General features: G+C 40.6%; 3 protein-coding genes across 6 annotated transcripts in view; 1 reads left to right on the plus strand and 2 right to left on the minus strand.

The window, feature by feature from the left end:
- The first annotated feature begins 225 nt into the window (after window positions 1-225).
- Window positions 226-8,040, plus strand: gpr155b (G protein-coupled receptor 155b). Of its 4 annotated transcripts, XM_068327832.1 has the most exons (20): window positions 232-364; window positions 830-1,053; window positions 1,191-1,338; window positions 1,419-1,548; window positions 1,637-1,815; window positions 1,968-2,120; window positions 2,321-2,388; window positions 2,505-2,676; window positions 2,821-2,976; window positions 3,128-3,211; window positions 3,307-3,430; window positions 3,552-3,636; window positions 3,729-3,816; window positions 4,028-4,259; window positions 4,393-4,470; window positions 4,623-4,777; window positions 4,925-5,020; window positions 5,102-5,166; window positions 5,261-5,398; window positions 5,788-8,040. In XM_068327832.1, the coding sequence occupies exons 2-20, from the start codon at window positions 896-898 to the stop codon at window positions 6,365-6,367; spliced, it is 2,889 nt and encodes a 962-aa protein (XP_068183933.1). In that variant the 5' UTR covers window positions 232-364; window positions 830-895; the 3' UTR covers window positions 6,368-8,040. The 4 variants fall into 4 exon arrangements, with proteins under 4 accessions (XP_068183932.1, XP_068183933.1, XP_068183930.1 ...); XM_068327831.1 differs by having other exon boundaries at window positions 226-364; window positions 827-1,053; window positions 4,925-5,166; XM_068327829.1 differs by having other exon boundaries at window positions 4,925-5,166.
- A 57-nt stretch (window positions 8,041-8,097) lies between these two features.
- LOC137603951 (transmembrane protein 41A-B-like) lies at window positions 8,098-13,694 on the minus strand. The gene is made up of 5 exons (XM_068327834.1): window positions 13,242-13,694; window positions 10,795-10,945; window positions 10,522-10,683; window positions 9,769-9,907; window positions 8,098-9,681 (listed from the first exon to the last, which is right to left on the minus strand). The coding sequence occupies exons 1-5, from the start codon at window positions 13,379-13,381 to the stop codon at window positions 9,446-9,448; spliced, it is 828 nt and encodes a 275-aa protein (XP_068183935.1). The 5' UTR covers window positions 13,382-13,694; the 3' UTR covers window positions 8,098-9,445.
- A 6,123-nt stretch (window positions 13,695-19,817) lies between these two features.
- The window catches only part of bean1 (brain expressed, associated with NEDD4, 1), a 19,146-nt gene continuing 17,413 nt past the window's right edge, over window positions 19,818-21,550 (minus strand). Inside the window, exon 4 of the mRNA XM_068328223.1 lies at window positions 19,818-20,407. Coding sequence (XP_068184324.1) covers window positions 20,014-20,407 — 394 coding nt within the window. The 3' untranslated portion in view covers window positions 19,818-20,013. The remainder of the gene's footprint in view (window positions 20,408-21,550) is intronic.

Consider the following 21,550-nt stretch of genomic DNA (forward strand, 5'->3'; position numbering starts at 1 on the left):
GTGTAACTGATTTGAAAGTTATTGGGATTCTGGCTATCATAACATAAATCTGTCATTACCTCGAGGCGCACTACGTTTAATAAATGTACTACCAAATGAAACGTAAAGGTGGTCGCTCATGTCCGTGAACGCACCATCTCGCTGCGCGCTTTTATCCAATCATGACGGTCCGATGAAGCTCAGGTCGGCGATGATTGGCTGGATGATCTGTCATCAGTTTATAGGGCGTTGCCGATGTGCAGCTGTCAGATTCCGATTACAGAAAGCAAGTGTTCTCAAACAAACAGCAAAACAGGGTTCTCCGAAAGGCAATTCAGATGAATTTCGTACTCATCTGCGCAAAACGATTCCTGTAATGACAGCGGTGAGCCTATTAATGATACATAAAAACCAGTGTTAATAATGTATCAGTGCCAGATGTGTTTGTGGCTCGTCTTTAGCTTTCACCTTGCTAGCGCTAACAGTCATCTGTAGCAACCGTGGCAAAATGGAAGTCGTTTGTTTTTTTTTTAAAGCTTTTCTAACGCGGAATAACTTTAGTTTTGTTTGTACTCAATGCTAGCGTATTGTAGAGGTGTGTAGATTAATAAAGCGGCTTGATTTGGCTGTGCTACCGTAGTTAACGGTATAGTGGTACGTTCAGGAACAGCGCCGTAAGTAGGGATTCTTAGAACCCGCAGCCTCCTTATAGCCTTCATTTTTGATTTGCCAGATGATCCCGAGAGATTCTGATTTGCCAGATGATGCAGATGATCTCACATCAATCATGGAATCTCTTATCTTCCCAGTTTTCAAGTATGTCTCCATGGTATGTTTTTTCCATCAGCAGCTGTCTCCCGAGTGCTGATATCTTCTAGCCATTAACCAGCAACATTGATCCCATCCCATCCTCACCATGGAGATCTCTAACAAGTATGTGCTGATCCACGGGAAGAACATATCCCATAATACATTAGCGGGCGCTGCAGTGGTGCCCCACATGTCCATCGACAAGCTTTTCCCAGCTCTTCTCGAGTGTTTTGGCATCATATTGTGTGGATACATAGCTGGCAGGTGGGTTTGTGAAGTACTTTCATTAAATTCTGCATACGTTCAGTCAGACTGTTAAGGGTTTGCAGGAAACCATGAGATACCAAAGAAAAATATGAAACTAACAACTGCTCTGTGGATTTGTGGCTTCTCACTTACAGGGCAGACATCATCACGGAGAACCAGGTGAAAGGTTTGGGGAGTTTTGTGTCCAAGTTTGCTCTACCAGCTTTGCTGTTTAAAAACATGGTGCTCTTGGATTTTGACAATGTCATCTGGGCTTTTTTTTGGAGCGTCCTGGTAGCTAAGGTTGGTATCTTTGTGATAGTTGATGCTGTAGGGTGATTATAGAAGCGCAGCCTGACTGGATGCTCCCACCGTGTCTGCAGGTGACAGTGTTTGTAATAGTGTGTGTCCTCACTCTGATGGTGGCCAGTCCAGACAGCAGATACAGCAAGGCTGGACTCTACGCCATCTTTGCTACTCAGAGCAATGACTTTGCTTTAGGATACCCCATAGGTAAGATGGACAAAGATTGATGTATGCTGTAAAACATTGTGATAAAGAACCACTAATTCTATATTTTTCTTTGTCTCCTTATTTCTAGTTGAAGCTTTGTATCGGAGCACGTACCCAGAGTACCTCCAGTACATCTACCTAGTCGCCCCAGTCTCCCTTATGCTCCTCAATCCTGCTGGTTTTGCTCTTTGTGAGGTGCAGAAGTGGAAGCAGGCCAGCCACTCGCAGCACAGCACGCCTGTCATCGCTGTGGTTGTAATGCTACAGGTAAAGTGTTGGTGCATGTGTTTTTAAGGTGCTTAAAAATCCATAGCAAATAAACACCTAATGAATTTCCTAAAGTTTTTTTTTTGTTTGACAAGATTACATTTGAACTTCTTGCCTACTTGCCTGTAAAGTGTTTTTTTTTTTCTCCTCAGGTGTTGATGAACCCAGTAGTGTTCATGGTGATAGTAGGAATTATCGCCCACTTTGCCCTGGGCCAGCAGATCCCTGCTGTGCTGTCAGAGTTCATAGATGGTCTGGCTAACTCTTTTGGAGGTACAGCCTTGTTTTATCTCGGCCTCACTATGGTGAGTTTTCATTCTTCAGCAATGGTGATTAAATGAATCCTTACTTTACATTTGTTTCAATCGTATTTCATTCTTAATGACTCCCTACGCTTGTCAGCTTTTAACTTTTAATATACCCAACATGTTGTATCTTTTTTTCATTCACCTGTCAACATAAAGGACAACATTAAAGTTATATCATCTGTCTTTTTCTACGGCAGGTTGGCCAGCTTAGAAAGCTAACCAGAGACACTGGAGTCGCTTTGATTCTCCTCATCACTGCCAAACTGTACGTCTTGTGTAACCCGGCTAACAGACAAACAAATTAACAGCAGCAAAAACACTAACGTCTCAGCAAAGGTGAGAACAAGTGACAAGCTGATTTTATACCTCTTGTCTCTTCAGTCTGTTGATGCCGCTGGTCTGTAAAGACATGGTGGATATCCTGGATATAGGAGCGAACAGCACGAGTGCCAACCACACCAGTTTGTCTAACTTTGCTTTCCTATATGGAGTCTTCCCTACTGCACCTAGTGTGGCCATATACGCCGGACACTACAACATGGAGCTGGAGGTGGTGAGTACCGTTGATCTGCAATCAATCAAAGTGCATGAATTAGACAAAGCCATTTGAAACGTAATAAAATGCACAATTAACGTTCTTGGTTTGTTACTTCTTCCATTTTTTTTTTTTAAATTTCTGTCTCTGGTCTTCCTGTAGGTGACATCAGGGATGGTAATCAGTACGTTCCTGTCCGCCCCAATTATGTACGTGTCTGCCTGGTTATTAACAATCCCTCTAATGGACCCGACACCTCTGGTGACAGAACTTGAAAATGTCAGCTTCAACATCAGCATTGTCTGCCTAGTAGCCCTGGTAAGTATCTGTCTTTAGATAAAGCAGCAAGTTGAAAACATACAAAGACAAACTTTCCAGTTCTTATAGATACTGATAAATAGTATAGAACTGAATTATTTTCCCAGTACTGTCATTAAGCTGTCTGATCGCTGGCTGATTCTCATCTCAGGTGTGGACCATAGCAGTGATGTTGCTGAGCAGAAAATTCACCAGACTCCCTCACCTCTTTGCCTTAAATCTTTTTCTTGCTCAGGTTAGTCTCCAGTCAATTTAAAGCCTTTTTTATGTGTTTTTTATGTGTTTTTATGTGTATTTATTCACTAAAGTTTATCTGCCCTGTATCTCTAGTTTCTGGTGTGCGTCAGTATGATCCTTTGGAACTTCTTGGTGAAAAAAGATGACAATCTCCTCGGCAAAATTCTCACTTTTACTCTGCTGTATGGGTCTCTGTACAGCACCTACATATGGTCAGGTTAGTGTGTACATTAATGAGCCGGTAAGAACAAAAAGTCCAATAAGAACACCTCTGTTTCACTTCAACAGACTGAGTTGATGTTGATGTTTTCATGAAATCTTTTTGTGCTGTTTTACAGGTTTGATTCCTCTCTGCCTGGCTCTGACCAACAGAGACCATCTGCTGAGACTCCGACCTGGAATATTCATGATATTGGGTTGGGGGTAGGTGGGAACATCCAAACACTTTTGGAAAAAGCGACATAACACATGTTGAATCTATATAGATGTCAAAATGTACTTTTTTGGGTGTGCAGAGTTCCTTTCCTGATGGTTGGAGGTCTTCTGATATCAGGAGAGAGGACCGACACCATAGACTCTGCCTTCTTCTACGGCAGAGCTCAGGTTAGAAAAAACACTTTCTGTAACCCAATGTCCATATACATGTAGTCCTCAAGATACGAACATCCGACTTACAAAGATTCTTAGTTGGAACCTCATTGTCTTTGTAGGTTGAGGACTACCTGTGTATACGTAGATCTCTTACTAAACACCAAAGACCAAATTTGAAACAGTCCAGTGTTTTTAAAGTTATTGTCTTCTGCCTCTTCTCCAGATAATCATCACTGCCGTGGTTCTTGCAGTCAGCTTGTTTCTTGGTGCAGTATCTCTAATGGGTCTCAGCCAGGGAAACAGGGAGCAGAGAGGCTACCACACCCTGAACAGAGCTGCTTTCACAGGCATCAGTGATGAGATGAGCGCCCCCGGTGGCCCGGAGGATCCACAACAACAACAACAACAACAACAGCCATTGATTGCTGATTCACCTGCATGCAGCATCAATTCAGGTAGTTCAGTTCTGTGCGAGTCAATTTTTATTTCTGAAATCCAAATACAATTGTGCCAGAGTGAAACAAAAAGTCTGCATTTAAACAAATGAAAAGTTTTGTTTAATAAATACCACTTCTGTTGTGTTCCCAGATTCCCACAGTTTTTCCACTCCCCAGACTTTACCTGACATGATCGCCAGCACACAGAGGGACCACACAAACGGCACAGGTTTGAAAACACAAATAGAAGTGTTTTTATGGCAAATAGCAACATTTTATTCCATGATTTGGAACCTTCTTGCATTTTTTTAATGTTTCTAAGTCAAGTCTGGCCAAAGGACATCAGCGGTGTTCTCTGTTATAGTAAGATTTCCGTTTCAGGCCACAGCGAGGTGCAGTGTGACAGGCAGCTGAGGGATTCCTCCTCCTCCGAGCAGCCGCTGAACCTACCGCCACCCGGAACCCAAAGCACTGATGACAATCAGACAGTCAGACACGTCCTGCTCTGCCTGCTGCTTTTTGTCAGCCTGCTAGCGGTAAAGTTCAACTACTCATTAGTTGTCTGAAAGAACAATAGGGTTTAGGTTAATGAAAGTTTGCAGTACCTAGTGTAGCTAAGACTGCTGTGATTGGTGAAGCTCAGTGTGCTGTTGTCTGATTGGTGAATGTTTATCTGCATACAGAACCTCTCCAGCTGCCTGTGGTGGTTGTTAAATAAAGACCCAGGAAGACTTTACCTTGAACTACAGTTCTTCTGTGCTGTGGCAAACTATGGACAGGTACTGATGTATGACGTCGTCCTTCAATGTGTAGCCATGGCAACAACCGTTAATACATCATTCTCTCATGCTCCATTTCAGGGTTTCCTGTCCTTTGGGATCTTTGGTCTGGACAGACATCTTATCATTTTGCCTTTTAAAAAAAGGTGAGCCTTGTAGATGATCTCTGGATTCATTGAGTTGTTTATCAGGAAGCACACCAGAGCAACACAACTACAAACCTGCGTATTTGTTTGCTAGATTGTTGGGTCTATGGCAGGGCAGGGACAGTGAAGGTTTGAGTCCCTCGAGTGTACCAGAGGAAGTCAGGCTCACCTGCACCCAGTTTGTCCGGTACCACAAAGACCAGTGTGTACAAGACATAGTGCACACACACAGGTACCAGTGTGTGTCTGTGTTGTGTGTGTCTTGCACTATATTTTGCCCTCTCTTATGTGCTGAAAGTGTAACTTAAGTTTCTATGAAGTCACATTCCTTCCTTATTTTCTGTTTGTTGGGATTTGTTGGGAAAACCCTTTAACAATTCTGCTATCAAAGAAATTTTGGGTGTTTTTAACTTTCTAGTACTTTTTTCTTTTATACTAACACATAAATCCTTTACGTTTATTTCTATTTATCATCTTCTATTATTATTCCTTCTTTTTTCCTCTCACACATTTCTTTCCTTCTTGATTCCCTTTGCCTTCACCCTTCCCCCTCTATCGTCCCCTAGTGGTTCTGGGGAAAGTGTGAGTGCTTCAACAGGTGAATCCTTCCTGTGATGACAGGTTTGAAAGAGAAGGTGATGGAGATGGACGAATGGAAGAGGATGCTTTGAGACATTCCCCCTCCCATCAGCCCCTGCACCTACACCTTCATCCCGATCTTCAGGTGCATCTGAACCACCGGCCACAGAATAGACACCAGATTCACCAACAGCAGGATCCAACTGAATCCTGTAGCCAATGTTCACTTCTATCCCAACCAAACCTTGATCGTGAGAATGAAAACCACACAAATATTTCCAGCTCTGACATCCCAGAGGCGCAGATTTCCCAGCTTCCCTCTGACCTAGCTCACCACCTACACCAGCACGATCTTGCTTTGGAGCTTCAGCATCCCGAGCCCACCATAGAAAATGTTTTTCGAGGGAGTGACTTGGTCGACTGGCTGGTGGAGCGAGGCCTCTGCGTCGAGCGAGCCGAAGCCCTGCTGTATGGCATTCGACTTCAGCTGGGAGGAGTGTTGGATCACCTGACGGGTCGGCACAGCTTCAAGGATGAACCCCTCCTGCTTTACCACTTCCTGCAGGGGAGAGAGAGGGGGAGAGAGAGGGGAAGGGGGGAGGGGTGGCATCGGAACCCGTGAGAGGAAGTGATGAGAACGATGAGAGAAAACGAAGAGGTCCCATGTAGTCATTGGAGTCAAAGATGAAGTGCCTTATGCTGCAGTTTTCTCCAACAACTTTTAAATTGTGGCTCTGGAAAGCCAAATTTGTGTAGAAGTCGATGAAATCTTTCATTTCACCTCTTGTGATGTGCGTGTGACAGTTTGTTCTGACACATAAAGGGGCATCCATGAAGGGGGTGTTTGCTGTGATTTTTATGCTGTCATGGCTGCTGCTTACTTTTGTGTCCATTCAGGATTCACCCAAATTCAGAACAATCTGACTCCTGCAACTAAAAGAATCCAGGTTTTAGAGACACCAAGAAAGAAGAAGAAACAATCACTACTTTTTTTTTTTGCCAAAATCTTGTCGCCTGTCTGATTTGAGCTGCTTTTCATCATTTTTTGACATTCAGAATGTGAAACAGAATTTCTATCCAACTTGTGATAGAAGGGTGATTTTTCATTGTCTTCTGTATTTTTACATATAAGCTGTGTTTTAAGGACTTCCCCTCTGCCTGTTACGCTGTTGTATTATAAATGTGACATTTGAAGATGACGTGAGCAGACCGGCAAACTGCTTGGTCTCCGCCAATGAGCAGCAAAGTTGTGCTTTGAAAGTCACTCTTGCACTCTCTTGTCAGCTTGTTTCATGTTGTCTTTTTATTTCAGATGACAGAACATGCCTGCCGTTTCAGTATTAGATATTTTTGCACGCCGTGTCTTTCAATCCCTTCTGGTTTATGCATGACTCAGAGCATCAGATTTCTGCTCATCAATGAACCCTTTGCACTTATCAAATGGTGTCACTGTTGACATTTTTTAAAAGATGCAGATCACTGGTTATTTGTCTCGTTGTGATTGCGTGGTGGATGTTTATCTTTGCATGGTCAAAACCTTTTAATGTGGTCATGTCACTTAATGCAATACAAGAATTGAGGCCGGGCTAGACCTGAACTCCAGTTACTTCTCACTCAGAGTTTTTGGGAGTTGCTGATTCAAAACCTATTTACCAAAAAATATTTTTTTTTGTTCCCTCAAGAACTCCAGTTATATGTCTAAAACATATAGGTTCATTTGAATGTTTCTTTTATCTTGTCACTGATGAACTATTAAAATCATGATTAAAGCCTGAACTGTGTTATTATTATACACAAAACTGACGTGGCTGCTGTAACCACTATTGAACTATTAACAGGTTGTTCCACTCCCACTGAAGGACTGGTAGCATGTGATTTGGTTACCATGACATTTCCAGTGTGGGCGAAGCTTTAAATGTGGACGAAATGAAGCTAGTAGCACAACCTGATGATTTAATCTGAAGTGTTATGTCCAGAGATATTCCTCTCAATCCGTCACCGTCACCAAAAACATACACATCTTTTTGTGTGTCCTCTCAATTGCTACCAGTTTTCAGGGTTTTTTTTTAAAAAAAACTTTTTTTTAGAATGCCTGCATCAGTGTGACGATGTATCTGATTGTGTGCATGAAATGTAAATGTAGGACAACAATGAGATATTTTAAATGTGAAGCATAAATGTGTGTGTCGTCTGTAGACCGGGCAGGTGGATGTTTCTTTCTGTTATGTGAAAATAAAAGAGAGGCACAAATAAATCTTTTTGCAACCAAAGTTTCACACGTCTCACTTTGTTAATGTAATTATTGTGAATCTAAACTGACCAATAAAAGGTGAAATGAAGAAATGAGAAAATGATATTTTATTTTTTCTTCAACACACACAAAACAGAAGATCGGATTTTGCATTAATTATGAAGTATATTTTGTTTCTTTAATGTCTTTCTTTGGTCAAGAAGAGAATAATAATCTCTCATCCTGAGAACTACAGTAAACAAAGCACTGTAAAACACAAATCATCATTAACATTACTTCACAGTTTTCATAAGACTAGAACATTTTCTTTAGCTCTCAAAAGGCAAAGAGCGAAGAGCATGTACGGCACTTTGTGTCTTATTCACATTGATTTTTCCTTGTTTGGGATAGAAATACTGAGCTGTCAGGCTACAATAGAAGAACTGATATCCAAATTTACCTTATATAAAACTAACTGCGCATTAGAAAATCCAAATATGTAAAAAACAAAACAAAAACTACAGTTTCTTCACCTTAATTTAAAGCAAACACAAGAAACTCCTGTAATTTAAGACTGTTCTCTAAAGACTGCTGTCTCAAAATACTACTTAACAATAAATAGTGTTTCCTAACATAAACAGCATTCAATAGCCAAAGTACCTTCACTTACAGCAGCAGACATAAAGTGCGACACCACAATCAATAAAAGGCCTCATTTTCATTGGAGCACAACACCTGGAGTCTATTGATTCGCTGTGGCAACCCCTGAAGGGAAAAGCCAAAAGGAAAAGAAGAAAGAAGAAGAAGAGACTCGATGTGATTGGCGCGGAGGTGAGGATGTGTGTCGTTGTAAACGAGATGAAGAGCGGGTTAAGCAAAACCACGCTCTCAATGAGAGCATCTTTGAGAGAATCACGTCTGGTCTGCACAGTCTCACTCCCATGAATGTGGCCAATGCTGCATTAAGACGCGTTTAAGTGCAACAGGAAAAGACAGAGATGCAGTCAATCTTGAGTCATTTAAAAGTCCAAATGTGCAAAGAAAATTTTTCCATGAATTTCCCAAGACCACACTGGATTCCCACTAGTAGGAAGAAAACATATGCAAGGAGAAGCTTACTAAATTTTTGATTTTTTATCCATTGTCCACAGCAGACTGTAGGCAATGGAGACTCATTACTTTCAATCATCGACTGGAAATCAACTTATCACCAGACATTAGTATAGTATTTTTCCCTGGAATCTGATCTACTAGTCAACTTTCTTTGTGAATCGTATAATTTTTTTGGGGTCCATCTCAGACATTTTCCTCAGAATTTAAATCCTATGTATCGTTACTGAGTATATCAAGCCTTTGGTGTGATCCTCCAGGAATCACATGGAAAGACGACAAAGTCACCCACCCTCCAGTTTTTCCATCACACATTGCTGTGTTTGGGGAGCCAAACCAAACCTGCTTTTAATCCCAGGATCATCGTCTCTTCCGGTCTTGCTTGACTCCGTCCCGGCTGCTTCCATTACTGTCTATACCGTCCACCTTGAGGTGAGCTTTGCTGTAGCGTTTTATCAGCGCTCCAGGGACGAGAGCCATGAGGGCGATGGCCAGGAGCTGAGCCAACGTCCCCCAGGAGAAGATATCATCCAGGGAGGAGATCTCTGACAGGATGGAGCCGGTGCGAACACAGATGAAGTTGTAAGGGATCAAACCTGGAGGAAAAGGGGAACAGGTGAGCAAATGGCGTCTGTGGTTGTCTGTGTGTTACATGTGTGTTTTTCATGTATGAACAGTCTCACCTATGAGCACAGAGAAGAAGAAAATAGGCAAAGGGATGTTGAGGACAGGACAGGTGATGTTAAGGAACCAGTTAGGAGTCATAGGGAAGAAACGAAGGAAAAGGAGGAAGAAGAACAAACTGCTACGATTCTCCTCCACCTGGTGTCAGGGTGAGAAATGGGAAGGAGAAGGACAAGAAAACCGGAGAGATGGTGAAAGAGAATACAAAGAAAACAATAGAAGAAAGTGGAAATGAATCAAAACAAAAACCTGTCAAAGCAGTTTAAAAAAAATCTGAAATAACAAAACAAAAATAGTGACAGACATGCTCAAAGCTTCCACCACGTCAAATTAAAATTTCGTTAGGATTCAGAAAGTTAATGCATGCATAGCAGTTTTTCCATCAGCTATGCTTGTTGAAACTTCTTCAATCTGTTGAAATAAAATCAAGTGATGATTGGGATCATTTTCTCATGAGCTAAGAATAAGCAACTTTCTTTTGAAACCAGTGGTGCTGCCTCCTGCTGGTCACTAGAAGCAATGCATGTTTAAAGGCTTTCATCATTAGCTCATCTATCCAGAAACTCCCAAACAACCCAAAGTCAAATATCTCAACAATTATTGAAAATATCATGAAACCGGTTGTTCATGTTTGTCCTACCTACTTGAGCTAAATTAAGTAGGTAAACACTGGCATCATACGTATGTTAGCACACTCACATTAACAAACAGCCTGACAGGAATACTAGCACAGCTTTTGCATGACAACAAACCTTCCTCTGCAGCAGGGCCACCTTGTCAGGAAAGACCTGAACCACGTGCTGCTTTCCAAATGCAGAAGACAACAGGAAGCAGAAGGTGGAGCCTGTGGTGGTCAGCAGGCAGGCCAACGCCAGACCTTCCCACGGCCCAAATATTGCTCCAGCTAACATGTTCTGAAGGAGAATAGCAATAATATATTCTCTACAGATAGTAAGATTATCATCAGTTCAGGTTGTGTTCACATGATGTCATTGTGATCATGCGTTACGTGCAGGATGTGTCACCAGAAATGAAGAGCCGGGTATGGCGAAGGACTGTTTGTAGAGATAGGCGCTGCAGAACAGTAGCAGGACATAGCCGTGATGTTGTCTTTTATAAAACTTCAGCATATCTGCGAGCTCCCGCAGCTCGTCCAGATCGGAGGGAAACTTTAGCCTGAATGCACAGAAACAACGGTGAAAACATGAATCATGTAATTTATGGTGATACAGTATAGTGATCAGCTCAGAAATGGAAAGGGTTCTTCACTCCTTCACGTCAAAACCAATCCATCATGTGTAACCCTGACAGACGGACAAACTGATCACTTAACCTCTTTGGCTGTGTGTGTGTGTGTGTGTGTGTGTGTGTGTGTGTGTGTGTGTGTGTGTGTGTGTGTGTGTGTGTGTATGTGTGTATGTGTGTATGTGTGTGTGTAACAGGATACATTTGATTGAGGGACAGAAATAGTTTTGCTGCCTGTAGACTTGAGCAGAGGGTAGAAATACACTCTTAGACACACACACACAAACACACACACACACGCGCGCCAAAATCCCCCCACTTGAAACACAAGATACCAACTTCCTCACCCACCTGCTCTGACTTCAGCATTCCTTGTTCCTACTGGTCAGGTGAACATTCTGTTCTGTCATTGGTCAGCAGGTTGATGATGCATAAACGCTCTGGTATGTGAAACCGCACGAATGTATGGACTGAGTTCAACGAGGAAATGTGTCATCATGAGCACTTTTAAATTTATTTATGTCCAACATCATGTGACTGTACCCCCCGCCCCACACACACACACACACAGGCGGACTCCTAAATTACTTTTTACTTAATTGAGTAAATTAAATAACTAAATAATGTCGGAAATGCTAAAAACATTTCTTGTCTTCTGTTTCCTATCAAACAGTTTTAAAATTTAAAATTGTTAGACAGCTTACCTAAGAATAATATTAATTGATAATAAAACTATCTGACAAATAACTCAAATTATGATTAATGTTGTTCCTGAAGGCAGCATTCAAAAAATGACAGAAAACTCAAATTAAAATAAAATAACTTAATGATCTAATTTTAAAATTAAAATCGTTCTATTATTTGTTGTGCTGGTTTTATTGTGACGAACAGCAATGCTTACAGTTACACAACATTACTACTAACATACAGTATGTGGCTGATAACCAGTGCAATGTCTATAAATCAAAAAACTATAAAATCACTGACACACACACACACACACACACACACACACACACACACACACACACACACACACACACACACACACACACACACACACACACACACAAAGTTCCACATCTTGGATTCAGACTGTCTTGGTCGGCGTTATTCTATCATCCCTAGACAGGCTATCACTAGAAGGTCACAACATATCTCTGTCTCTCTCACTGCCTCTCTCTCTCTCTCTCTCTCTCTCTCTCTCTCTCTCTCTCTCTCTCTCTCTCTCTCTCTGTCTATCTGTCTGTCTCTCCGTCTGCCTGTCTCTCTCCCACCTACATATAATTGATAAAGACCCTTTTAATGTGATCGGTTCAAGCTTTCAAGCTTTACTGAAAGAAAAAGAGAAAAAGAAACCAGAAGTCATGTGACTCTAAAAGACATTCAGCATTTTAGTTCCAGTTTGATTCAACAAGTATGAGCAGCAGAATCCTGGAAGTTTATTTATTTCGGTCAAATTAGACATTATAAAACTGGAATCAGCATGAAATATCAAGACTGCTTTTACTGGCACAGTGGTCAGAAAACTAGAACCACATCCCATCATCCATTGGCAATGAGAAGGTTCAGCGTTGTCCAATCTCGGATACTATATAAGTAAAGACCAGGGGTCAAAACAGCTACTCCACTTAGGGACAAAAACTCCTGCATCATTAGATGATCTTCACACCTTTCTTTGGGGTCTCAGATTAAAAATGCTTTACATGAAATGAAGAAGAAGACTGACTCCTCTTCCTACTCACATTGTCCATAGAATCTGTGATGACAGATCTTATGACAGATTCATTACGACAGGATCACAAACTTTTTGGATCCCTGTTGGGGGAAAACACACAGCCTGGAAATGTGTGTCACAATCACTCTAGATAATTTAGTTTCTCCACGTTACTGTAATGCAGGGGGGAAAAACCCACACTGCAGATACCAAGAACACTGAATCGTTGATTATGACACTATTAATGCTTATGTATATGATTTTATAGATTGCTCCTCATTTTACAATACCATGTTATGTTTTTTTTTAATCAAGAATTGAAAATTCATGTACAAGTGCTCGAGTGGAATTACTGAAATGAACCGACATAAAAACTTCAGTATTGGGTACATGCACTCCTATACTTTCTGCAATTTTACTACATCACCCAAAAACTATTAAATATTAGGAATATATTTTCTGAAATTGTTCAGTTTGATTTAAAATTGCACATCTCTTTATTGCACCTACGTGTACTCCTGGACCCCTTCGACCGGCCCCTCGGGGTCCGGCTGTAAGGACTTCGGTCCGGGCGGAAGGTGGGCCGACAGGAGGTAGAGGTAAACACTCGCAGCCGCCACGACGGCGACAAGTCCGGCCAGGGAGCGCATGGTTCTCCCCACTGAAGTTCCAGAATCACCTCCAGACTTCTCTGGAAACGATTGAAATGTAGAGGAGGGGAAGAGAGCAAAAGAAAACAAGTCGACGTGTTGTTGTTTAGTTGGACGGCACGGGGAAGGGGGCCGTCACCGCCCGGGCAGCGGGCTGGGAATGACGGATGACGGACTGGTTGGGTTCGGTAGTCGGATCGGATGGCAGCCGGTGACCGACAAGTTACTTAAGGGAAAAGAAGTTGATATCATCCGTGTGACATTGACACCAGGCAGTCAGAAAAAAATACATGATTAGTATTTTATTTGACCCATCCAGCGCGATAGAGGCTGACTGAACATTAACGGTTCAATTAAACTTGAACTAAAGTTTCTGTGAGTTGCGCGTCTTGTTTATCAGCACTTTAAATGTGTACTTTCACTAAGCGACCACTAGAGGACGAAACAGTAAAGACCACAAGGAGTTTATGGAAAGAAGTGATATACTGTACTGTACATGACATAAACTTAAATCATACATAGCATTAATAAATCCGAATGTTCTTTAAACCAATCCAGCACCATTATAACAGTGGCCTTTTAGCAAACCTTAAAAACAAGTACAATATTATAAAGAAAAGCTGATGCCTATAGTTAACCCCTATTGCACAATGAACAACAAAAATCCTTTTATGTTTTATGAATGGTATCCACTCTTTGTTTTAGTTTGGAATGTGTATTTTAAAAAAAGAACAATTAGCAGAAGTAATATTGGAATAGTCAAAACAGCCTAATTATAAACTGCAAATGTCCAGGAAAAACATCTACGTCATTTGTCTGACGTGTCCTACTTTATGTGACTCATGTGTCACTGAAGAGAAACTGCAAGTCATGATCTAGAAGCCATTAAACTGTTAGAAAGATTTAATAGAGAAAGTTAATTTAAAAAAGAGTACAGTATGATCTTTCAGATTTCAGGACACAAAATCAAAGTTGTACATTATTTTAAGGATGCATGGTATTTTTGGTGTCAATATGCACAAGACACATGTAGAACATATGTACAAAAATTACGATAAATAAATGGGATGCAATGAACATAATCAGAACACAATAAACATTATAAGTGACATTTTAAATACCGCAATTCAAATAAACACAAAAATCTATAATCATTACACAGGCAGGAAGTTTATTGTTGTAAATTATTTTACATATTTTTCTTGTTTCACATTTTGGGCCTGAGGATCGAGGTGAGTTTTTAATCCGTGGATTTCTTTTTCACTTGATCATTAGCTCCATCTGCAAAAATAAAAAGATTCTGTTAAGGAACTTTCAAAACATTCCCCAGTTTCACTCACGTAAAATGTACAGTGTGGGTGAATTAGTGACATCTAGTGGTCAGCTTGAAGATTACAAGTAATTGACGGCATCAGTCCTGATCAACTTGCCTGGTCGGCGATAGCTCTGAAACAGATTTATATACTTCCACTATAATAAATTAAGGCCAATATCAATAATAATTATGAATTATTAGCAGTGTATCTATAAAAATCAGTGTGAAAATTGTTGTTATGGTTGAGGTTAGGATCCACATACAGAACACCAGGGGAGAAGTTCACATTCATCATTTAATCAAACAACCAAAAATTCCTACAAAAGATTTCAGTTGAACAAACCAACACGTAAAGTCTAAGAAACAAACAAAATCTCAGGTCCAAGAAACCTGAAGAGTAAGAACTGACAGCGAGCTGAGGTCTGAACCGAGTTTAATAAATAGGTGGAGCTTGATTAGAGATCTGAAGCAGGTGGCTGCAGCAACACAGGTTGTCCTTGATTGTGAATATCTTTTTCGTTTTTTCCCACATAAAGAAGTATGAAGATAAAAAGTGTATAATATTAATTTTTGTATCCTAGCACAGTGTTCAATTCTAAAAAAAATTAAAAATTTAAAAATTAAAGCGTGAATGTTCCTGATGTGAAATTCATCACACATAATAATGAGGATGCTTAATGTCAAGCAGTAAGACAAATAAAAACAAAAAGACTCTAAACAAGACAGTCAAAACAGTTGAACTTGTCTGAATATTGAAAAGTATCATGACAGAGACATAATATCATTACTTTGGTCTAACCTACATTTCTCACAGATCACTTACTGGCATTTTGCAAGTCGGTCAACTCTATATTGAGAATTTCTGGCATGGCCACATCACCTGGAACTGAAAGCGTAACAGGGGCTGTTAGTGTCAAACCCTCGAGGCTTCTAAAACACTTTTACAGCTACACACAGGAATACCTGCTTCAGATTCAGCCTCTTTGATTGTTTCTTCGAGCCCAAGCACCAAAACAAAGAGCAGGCACAAAACCAGAGCTTTCATTTTCTATGAGAGACACCCAGGGGTCATGTAATCCTTGTGATAAAAGTTCCATTGTCCATTAAAGCTAACAGGAGATTTTAAATAATCACTCACCTTTGTGTTAAACTTAGCAGTTGTCTATGAGTAAGCCTCCAACAGTGAAGTTAGTTTTTAATGTGTCTGTGTTGTGACGCAGACACTACATCAAGCAGTCTGCAGCTAGGCTTGTCTGACAGCTAAAGCATCTTAAAAATCTACCTGCATCGGGTCACATGATAATTGCTTTCTAAAAATAAATGACTAATTTGTCCAGAGAAACTTGAAGCTCAACAGGGAAGAAAAGGAAGGTGGCTTGTTAGTGCATCACAAGCTGAGCAGATAGGCAAAGCCAAAGATAAAGACACAAGCCTGACTCACTTGTGTCGGGGCTTTCAGGGTCACAGGTCACGTTGAAGAAAGACACGTCTGCTTTGAAGCCATTGACAGGATCTAATTAAAGAGTAGTAAAAAAGTGCTGTCAGTACTGGAATCCACAGCCATTCTGATGTAAATGTACAACAAAATCATAGCACCGCGCAAAACAGTGTAGGAGAAATAAAAGTTTACAGCACTTTAAGAAATGTTCTGTAAAACTGACTGCAGAGCGTCATGCCAGAAGGAAAATGATATACTGTATAATAAAACGGACACATTACAACCTGCTCAGGCTTTTTGTCACAGAGCTGAACTGATGAGGCAAACTTGACTGAACATCTTCAAGATCTTTATTCTTAGCATACAGAGTAATATTACTACTATTCACTTGTGTGGTTGTTGTCAATCAGGCTGAAAAGGCACCACATACCATATGTTTACCACCTCTTATATATGGTAATAAGCAGTAAGTCCTGCAAATATACAGACAAAACTGTCTGGTATTGTGTGTAAATATCAAATAATAGAGTAATGATCTTTATCCTTATTTTTAGTAATAAACTGTAAACAATAAGAAACTGAAAAGAATCTAGTAAGTTATTACAAATTTACAGTGTAACTTTTTACAGTGTGTAAAATGGACATATTCAGGCATAAAAATAAGGTTTCACTTACTTTCAGGGCGCAGACGGCCTCTTTGCAGGTCTGTTAATTCAATGTTCAGAATTTGCCTTGTGGCTCTGTCACCTAGAAAAGCTGAATAATTGGGACGTGTTGCCAGAAATCCATAATGTTTAGTAGCGCAATGCATTTAAAAGAAAACGTAAAAATGAAGAAAAACATAGACACATACATATAAGTTTGACTTACTTGTGAACTCTATGGCAGCTCTTTGCAAATAAGTTGAATTCAAAGCTAATATTTCTTGTAAGGCCTGGTCCCCTGGAATAACTGAAAGATTGGAACGATGGAAGTTGTTTGTTCCTGTTTAGTTTCTTATTTTATTCCAAGAACAAATAGATAAATACCTCTAGGGAACACTGGGTGACGGAATATTTCTGCTTTAGCTGCGACAAGAAGAGCGAAAAACAGGAACCCGGACTGAGCATCCATTTTCTGGAAGGGAACAACCACACTTACTACAACCCAATGCATGAAAAAAACAGTAAATTAAAGGAGAAAAGATGTGAAATGATTCCTCACCTTTGCTGTTGACCTCAGCGACACTCCCTCAGTTACTGTTGTGTGTGAAATGCTGGCTTTACGACTAGGCGGACAAGCTTTTTGATAGGAGTGTCTTTGCATCATTAAATCTAACGTCAAATTTTTTTACAGGCACTATAAATAAATGAATAGTCAACATCAATAAATTATGTTCTACTCATACGCACTCATGTCAAAAACATTTATCACCCACACCCATGTCAAATCCCATGTAAAATGTTAATGGATGCTCCGTGATTAAAAGCTGTTAATATAAATCATACACTCACATTCAAATAAGAGTTCAGATTTATTCCATCAGAAAATAGTCCTGTTTAACAAAATCTCTAAAAGACAAAGTTGGAGGAAGAACTACGGTTTCTAACACATACATGGAGTTCATCATCTTGACACACAGAGGAAAGAGAGAGGGGAGATGGGAGGTGGTGCACATGCAGGGGATTCACATACCATTTATTTAATGCACACACTCACTACATTGGCTAAAAGTCATGATATGCAAACAATTGTGCTAGTCATGTGCAATCTGAAAAATATTTGCTTTTGTCTTCCAGGATTTCAATTTTCGTTTCTGAAATGCTCAGGTATCCCTTTTTTCCCCCTCTATTTCTCTCTGGTGGCTGGTTTTAAAATGTTAAATTGAGTTTGTGGTTACCGCGTAGACCGCCACATTCGAGACACATGAGAATATGTACTCATATAATCTGATAATAAATACTGGCTAGGAAAGAGATTTTGGGATTATATATTATACATTAAAACTATTCATTTTATTATTTCAAAAATTCACATTTGAATAAACGAGAGTTTTCTTTATATCAGTGGGAAAGGAAAGCATTCGGACTTAACAAGCACAAACATGTAACAGTGCAAAGCACCGAGGGCTGCATCAGGATTATTGTGTTATGGCTACAGCATTCAAGCTAACAGTCTGGGGTGGGTGGGGGTGGGAATGAGGCACATTTCAAAACACAAAAACAACATCACTCAGGATGGATTCTGTTTGGAGACAAACAGATCAATTGGGGAAAAAAATCATTCCAAAACTATAGATTTAGAACGGCTTCCTGCTTCAATAAGTGGTGATAAATGGTGACATACGGTCACCAGGACAACCCCAAGATTTATCGCTGCGCACACCTCGAATCCTCACACTGATCAATTCTTTGTCACAATAAGGTAGATGACAACAACGAGGTTAACTGGGAGGCAACAGGGTCGGTGGCGACTGGAAACGTTTGGCACCATCAGGGGGTTGCTGGTTTTCATTTTGTTAGGGCCCACATTGTGCTGTCTAGATTATTGCCTCTGCCAAGAAGGATGTTTCTGTCTGTCTGTCTATCTGTTGTCTGTCTAAAGCTATAAAACAAACAAAAAATATCAATTTGTAGATGACTGCAATTTTTAAGTCATTATTATTGACTTCTTTTCTATTGTTTGACACATTTCCGGACTGAATTTGATTAATTTGGAATTTAAAAAAAACAACCACATAACATTAACCATTATTCAGAGTAACAGTGTATATACTATTACTATTTCTGCCACATTATTAACATCTCTGGTTTGCAGAATTACATTCTTCAACATGAACAGGCTAAGACGAACTTTACATTAATTAGCATTAATATCTGAGTAATTACATGATTTGGCTTTGGTGACGGTGAACTTAACAAACGGAAACCTCCTTTCCTCTGATGAACAGTGTGTTAAGGTCTACAGTTTAATGTGTCGCTTGTTGCATTGACCCAAAAGGGCTCAGAGCTACATTTTGCTGCTGGGGTCCAGTTATGGAATTGATATTAAGACTGGAGCCCTTCACAGAAAAAGTAATTATGGCAATTTGTACAACAAAGATTCAACCCCTTCCCCCCCTTACGGGGGAGGGGGTGGGGTGGGGTCACTCTCCTGTCCAGGCAGGTTCCTATTTATTTCAAGTCACGGCAAATTCATCACAACATTATCATCGTAAGCACAAAGATGCTACCACCGCACTGGATGCTCTAGAACGGCACACTGATGTTAACACTTAACAACGCTGAGGATGTCAGACACACAACACAAGTGGGACACATTGGTTCAAAGCATCATTAATGTATCAACGGGTGAGGATCATACCAGAACCAGGGGTGGGGCGGTTCGCTGTGTCTGTGTAAAACTTGAAATTAGCCTACCAAACATCACATTGACTTTTCGTATAGCCTTTCTTCTACATACTAAGTCAGCTTGTTGTCGTCTATATTATGATGAACAGATTATGTCCTTTCAAAAGCCTCAAACACGACGCATGACTGTCGGTTCAGCCCTCATCCAACAAGCAGGTTAACAGTCAAGTCATGGCCAAAAAAACAAAACAAAAACGTGAAATGGACGTTGTGTTGGAAGGAGTTCAGGGCTGACAAATAAAAAGATGTCCCACATTCAAAAAAACAAAAGAAAAAACATTACAGTAAAACAAAATTCATGAGTTTCAGTCCACAGGGAAGCTGATGGCAGCAGATTTTCACCTTATTTGGTGTTAGAGACTGTGAAGAAGTGTTCTTCTCTGTGTCCATTGCTTGGTGTCACAGATGCTTTCAAAGCAATTTGCCACACATCAGAAGTGTTTGTTTGATTCAGCCGGGAGTGTACAACAGCATGGGTGATAGAAAATAATTAATTGTCCTGCAAGATCTGGTTTCCCCCTGGTCGTGGGGAGTTGCCATCATCCCCCCTCTCGGATTGGTGTTTATAAAGGTCACATGGCATGAGAGGGAGAGGCTGTCCATGCTCAGCCACCACTGACTCGTAAGGCGGTGCTGCTTCCGGTGGGAAGGAGATGGATGCAATGGGTTGACGCTGCCGCTCCTGTAATCCCATTGGGTAATGGGAAGGGGAGAACCAGGCAGCGCTGGCGGAGGTCTCTCCACAGTTTTGAGAAGAATCCAGACTGTTTGGCTGCTCCTCCTGCTCCGCCCTCCTCTGACAGGGGTCCAACAGGGAGTAAGGGGGGGGGTCATCTGTGGGTATGTAGAACTGAGTGGAACCCGGGCCGACGCACTCATCGTAACTACGGGGGATGAAAGCAAAACTAAGCAGTTAGTGTTGTTATGGTAAATATGGAGAGCAGAAATAAATTCTTCCTTTGCTTGTATGTTAGTTACATGGCTGTAATAAACTGAACTCCACACTCAAAGTGGGGGTTTAAAACATGGAAATGAAATAATTTGATTGTAAAAGGACAAAGAACCTGAAAGAGGAAGAGGGGGAAGAAGAAAAACCATACAGGCCATTACTTCTATAAAAGAAGAAGCCTATAAGAAAAAAATTATTTTATCTTCAAACATGCAAAATCTTTTCATATTTATGTGAGAAAATCTCTGGATGTATAACCAAAACCATATTTCCCATGAAAGACGTGACCACCCAATATTTCATTTAATATATTTTGCAATTGTGGAGATATATCCTCTATTGGAGTGGTGGTGACGGTGACCGATGACTCTGCTGAGACGGATGAGTCAACCGATGACTCTGAGAAGACCGGGTGGGGACGCGTGCGTAACAGCAGCATGAATGCGCTAAGAACAGTATGTTTATAGGTGTGTCACTACGTAACCACATGCATGTGATGTGAAATCTGATGACTACAGGAGCACTTCATTAACCCATGGTGGGTAACTTCTGCACAGGCCACTGTTGGTTGTTTTTTTTTAGTATTTGTGTTGAACAACCAGTAGTACAAAAACAAACTAAACTAAACAGCAGTCAATGTGATGTGGCTGCAGCAGAGAGGACCGGCCAGACCCACACCGACCTGACGGTGGCCCGGCCTGGGAAGCCGTAAATCAGTGTAACTGAATCAGCTCAGTGGTTAACTCTATCAGTCTCTCACAGCACAGCGTGTGTGTGTTCTGTTTGCTTGTTTACGTTCCCTGTGTGCATCTTCCTTCTGAGTGTGTGTGTGGACTCAGTCACGATCACACACATATGAGACGTTTTGAAAAGAATAAGGAATTTAAGAGTGCAGACAGAAGAGTAGAGATATGAAAACATGCTAATTGTCATGAACATTCATGACCTACTCTGTGATTAAATTCAGCCTCTTCTTTTATGGATTGTTTATATCACCATCATCATTATCATCATTATCATCATCATCATCATTTATCATCATCATCATTATCTGGTTTAGTATGTCTACATCTTTAAG

Source organism: Antennarius striatus, chromosome 11, assembly GCF_040054535.1.
Source record: "Antennarius striatus isolate MH-2024 chromosome 11, ASM4005453v1, whole genome shotgun sequence".
Taxonomy (NCBI): Eukaryota; Metazoa; Chordata; class Actinopteri; order Lophiiformes; family Antennariidae; genus Antennarius; species Antennarius striatus.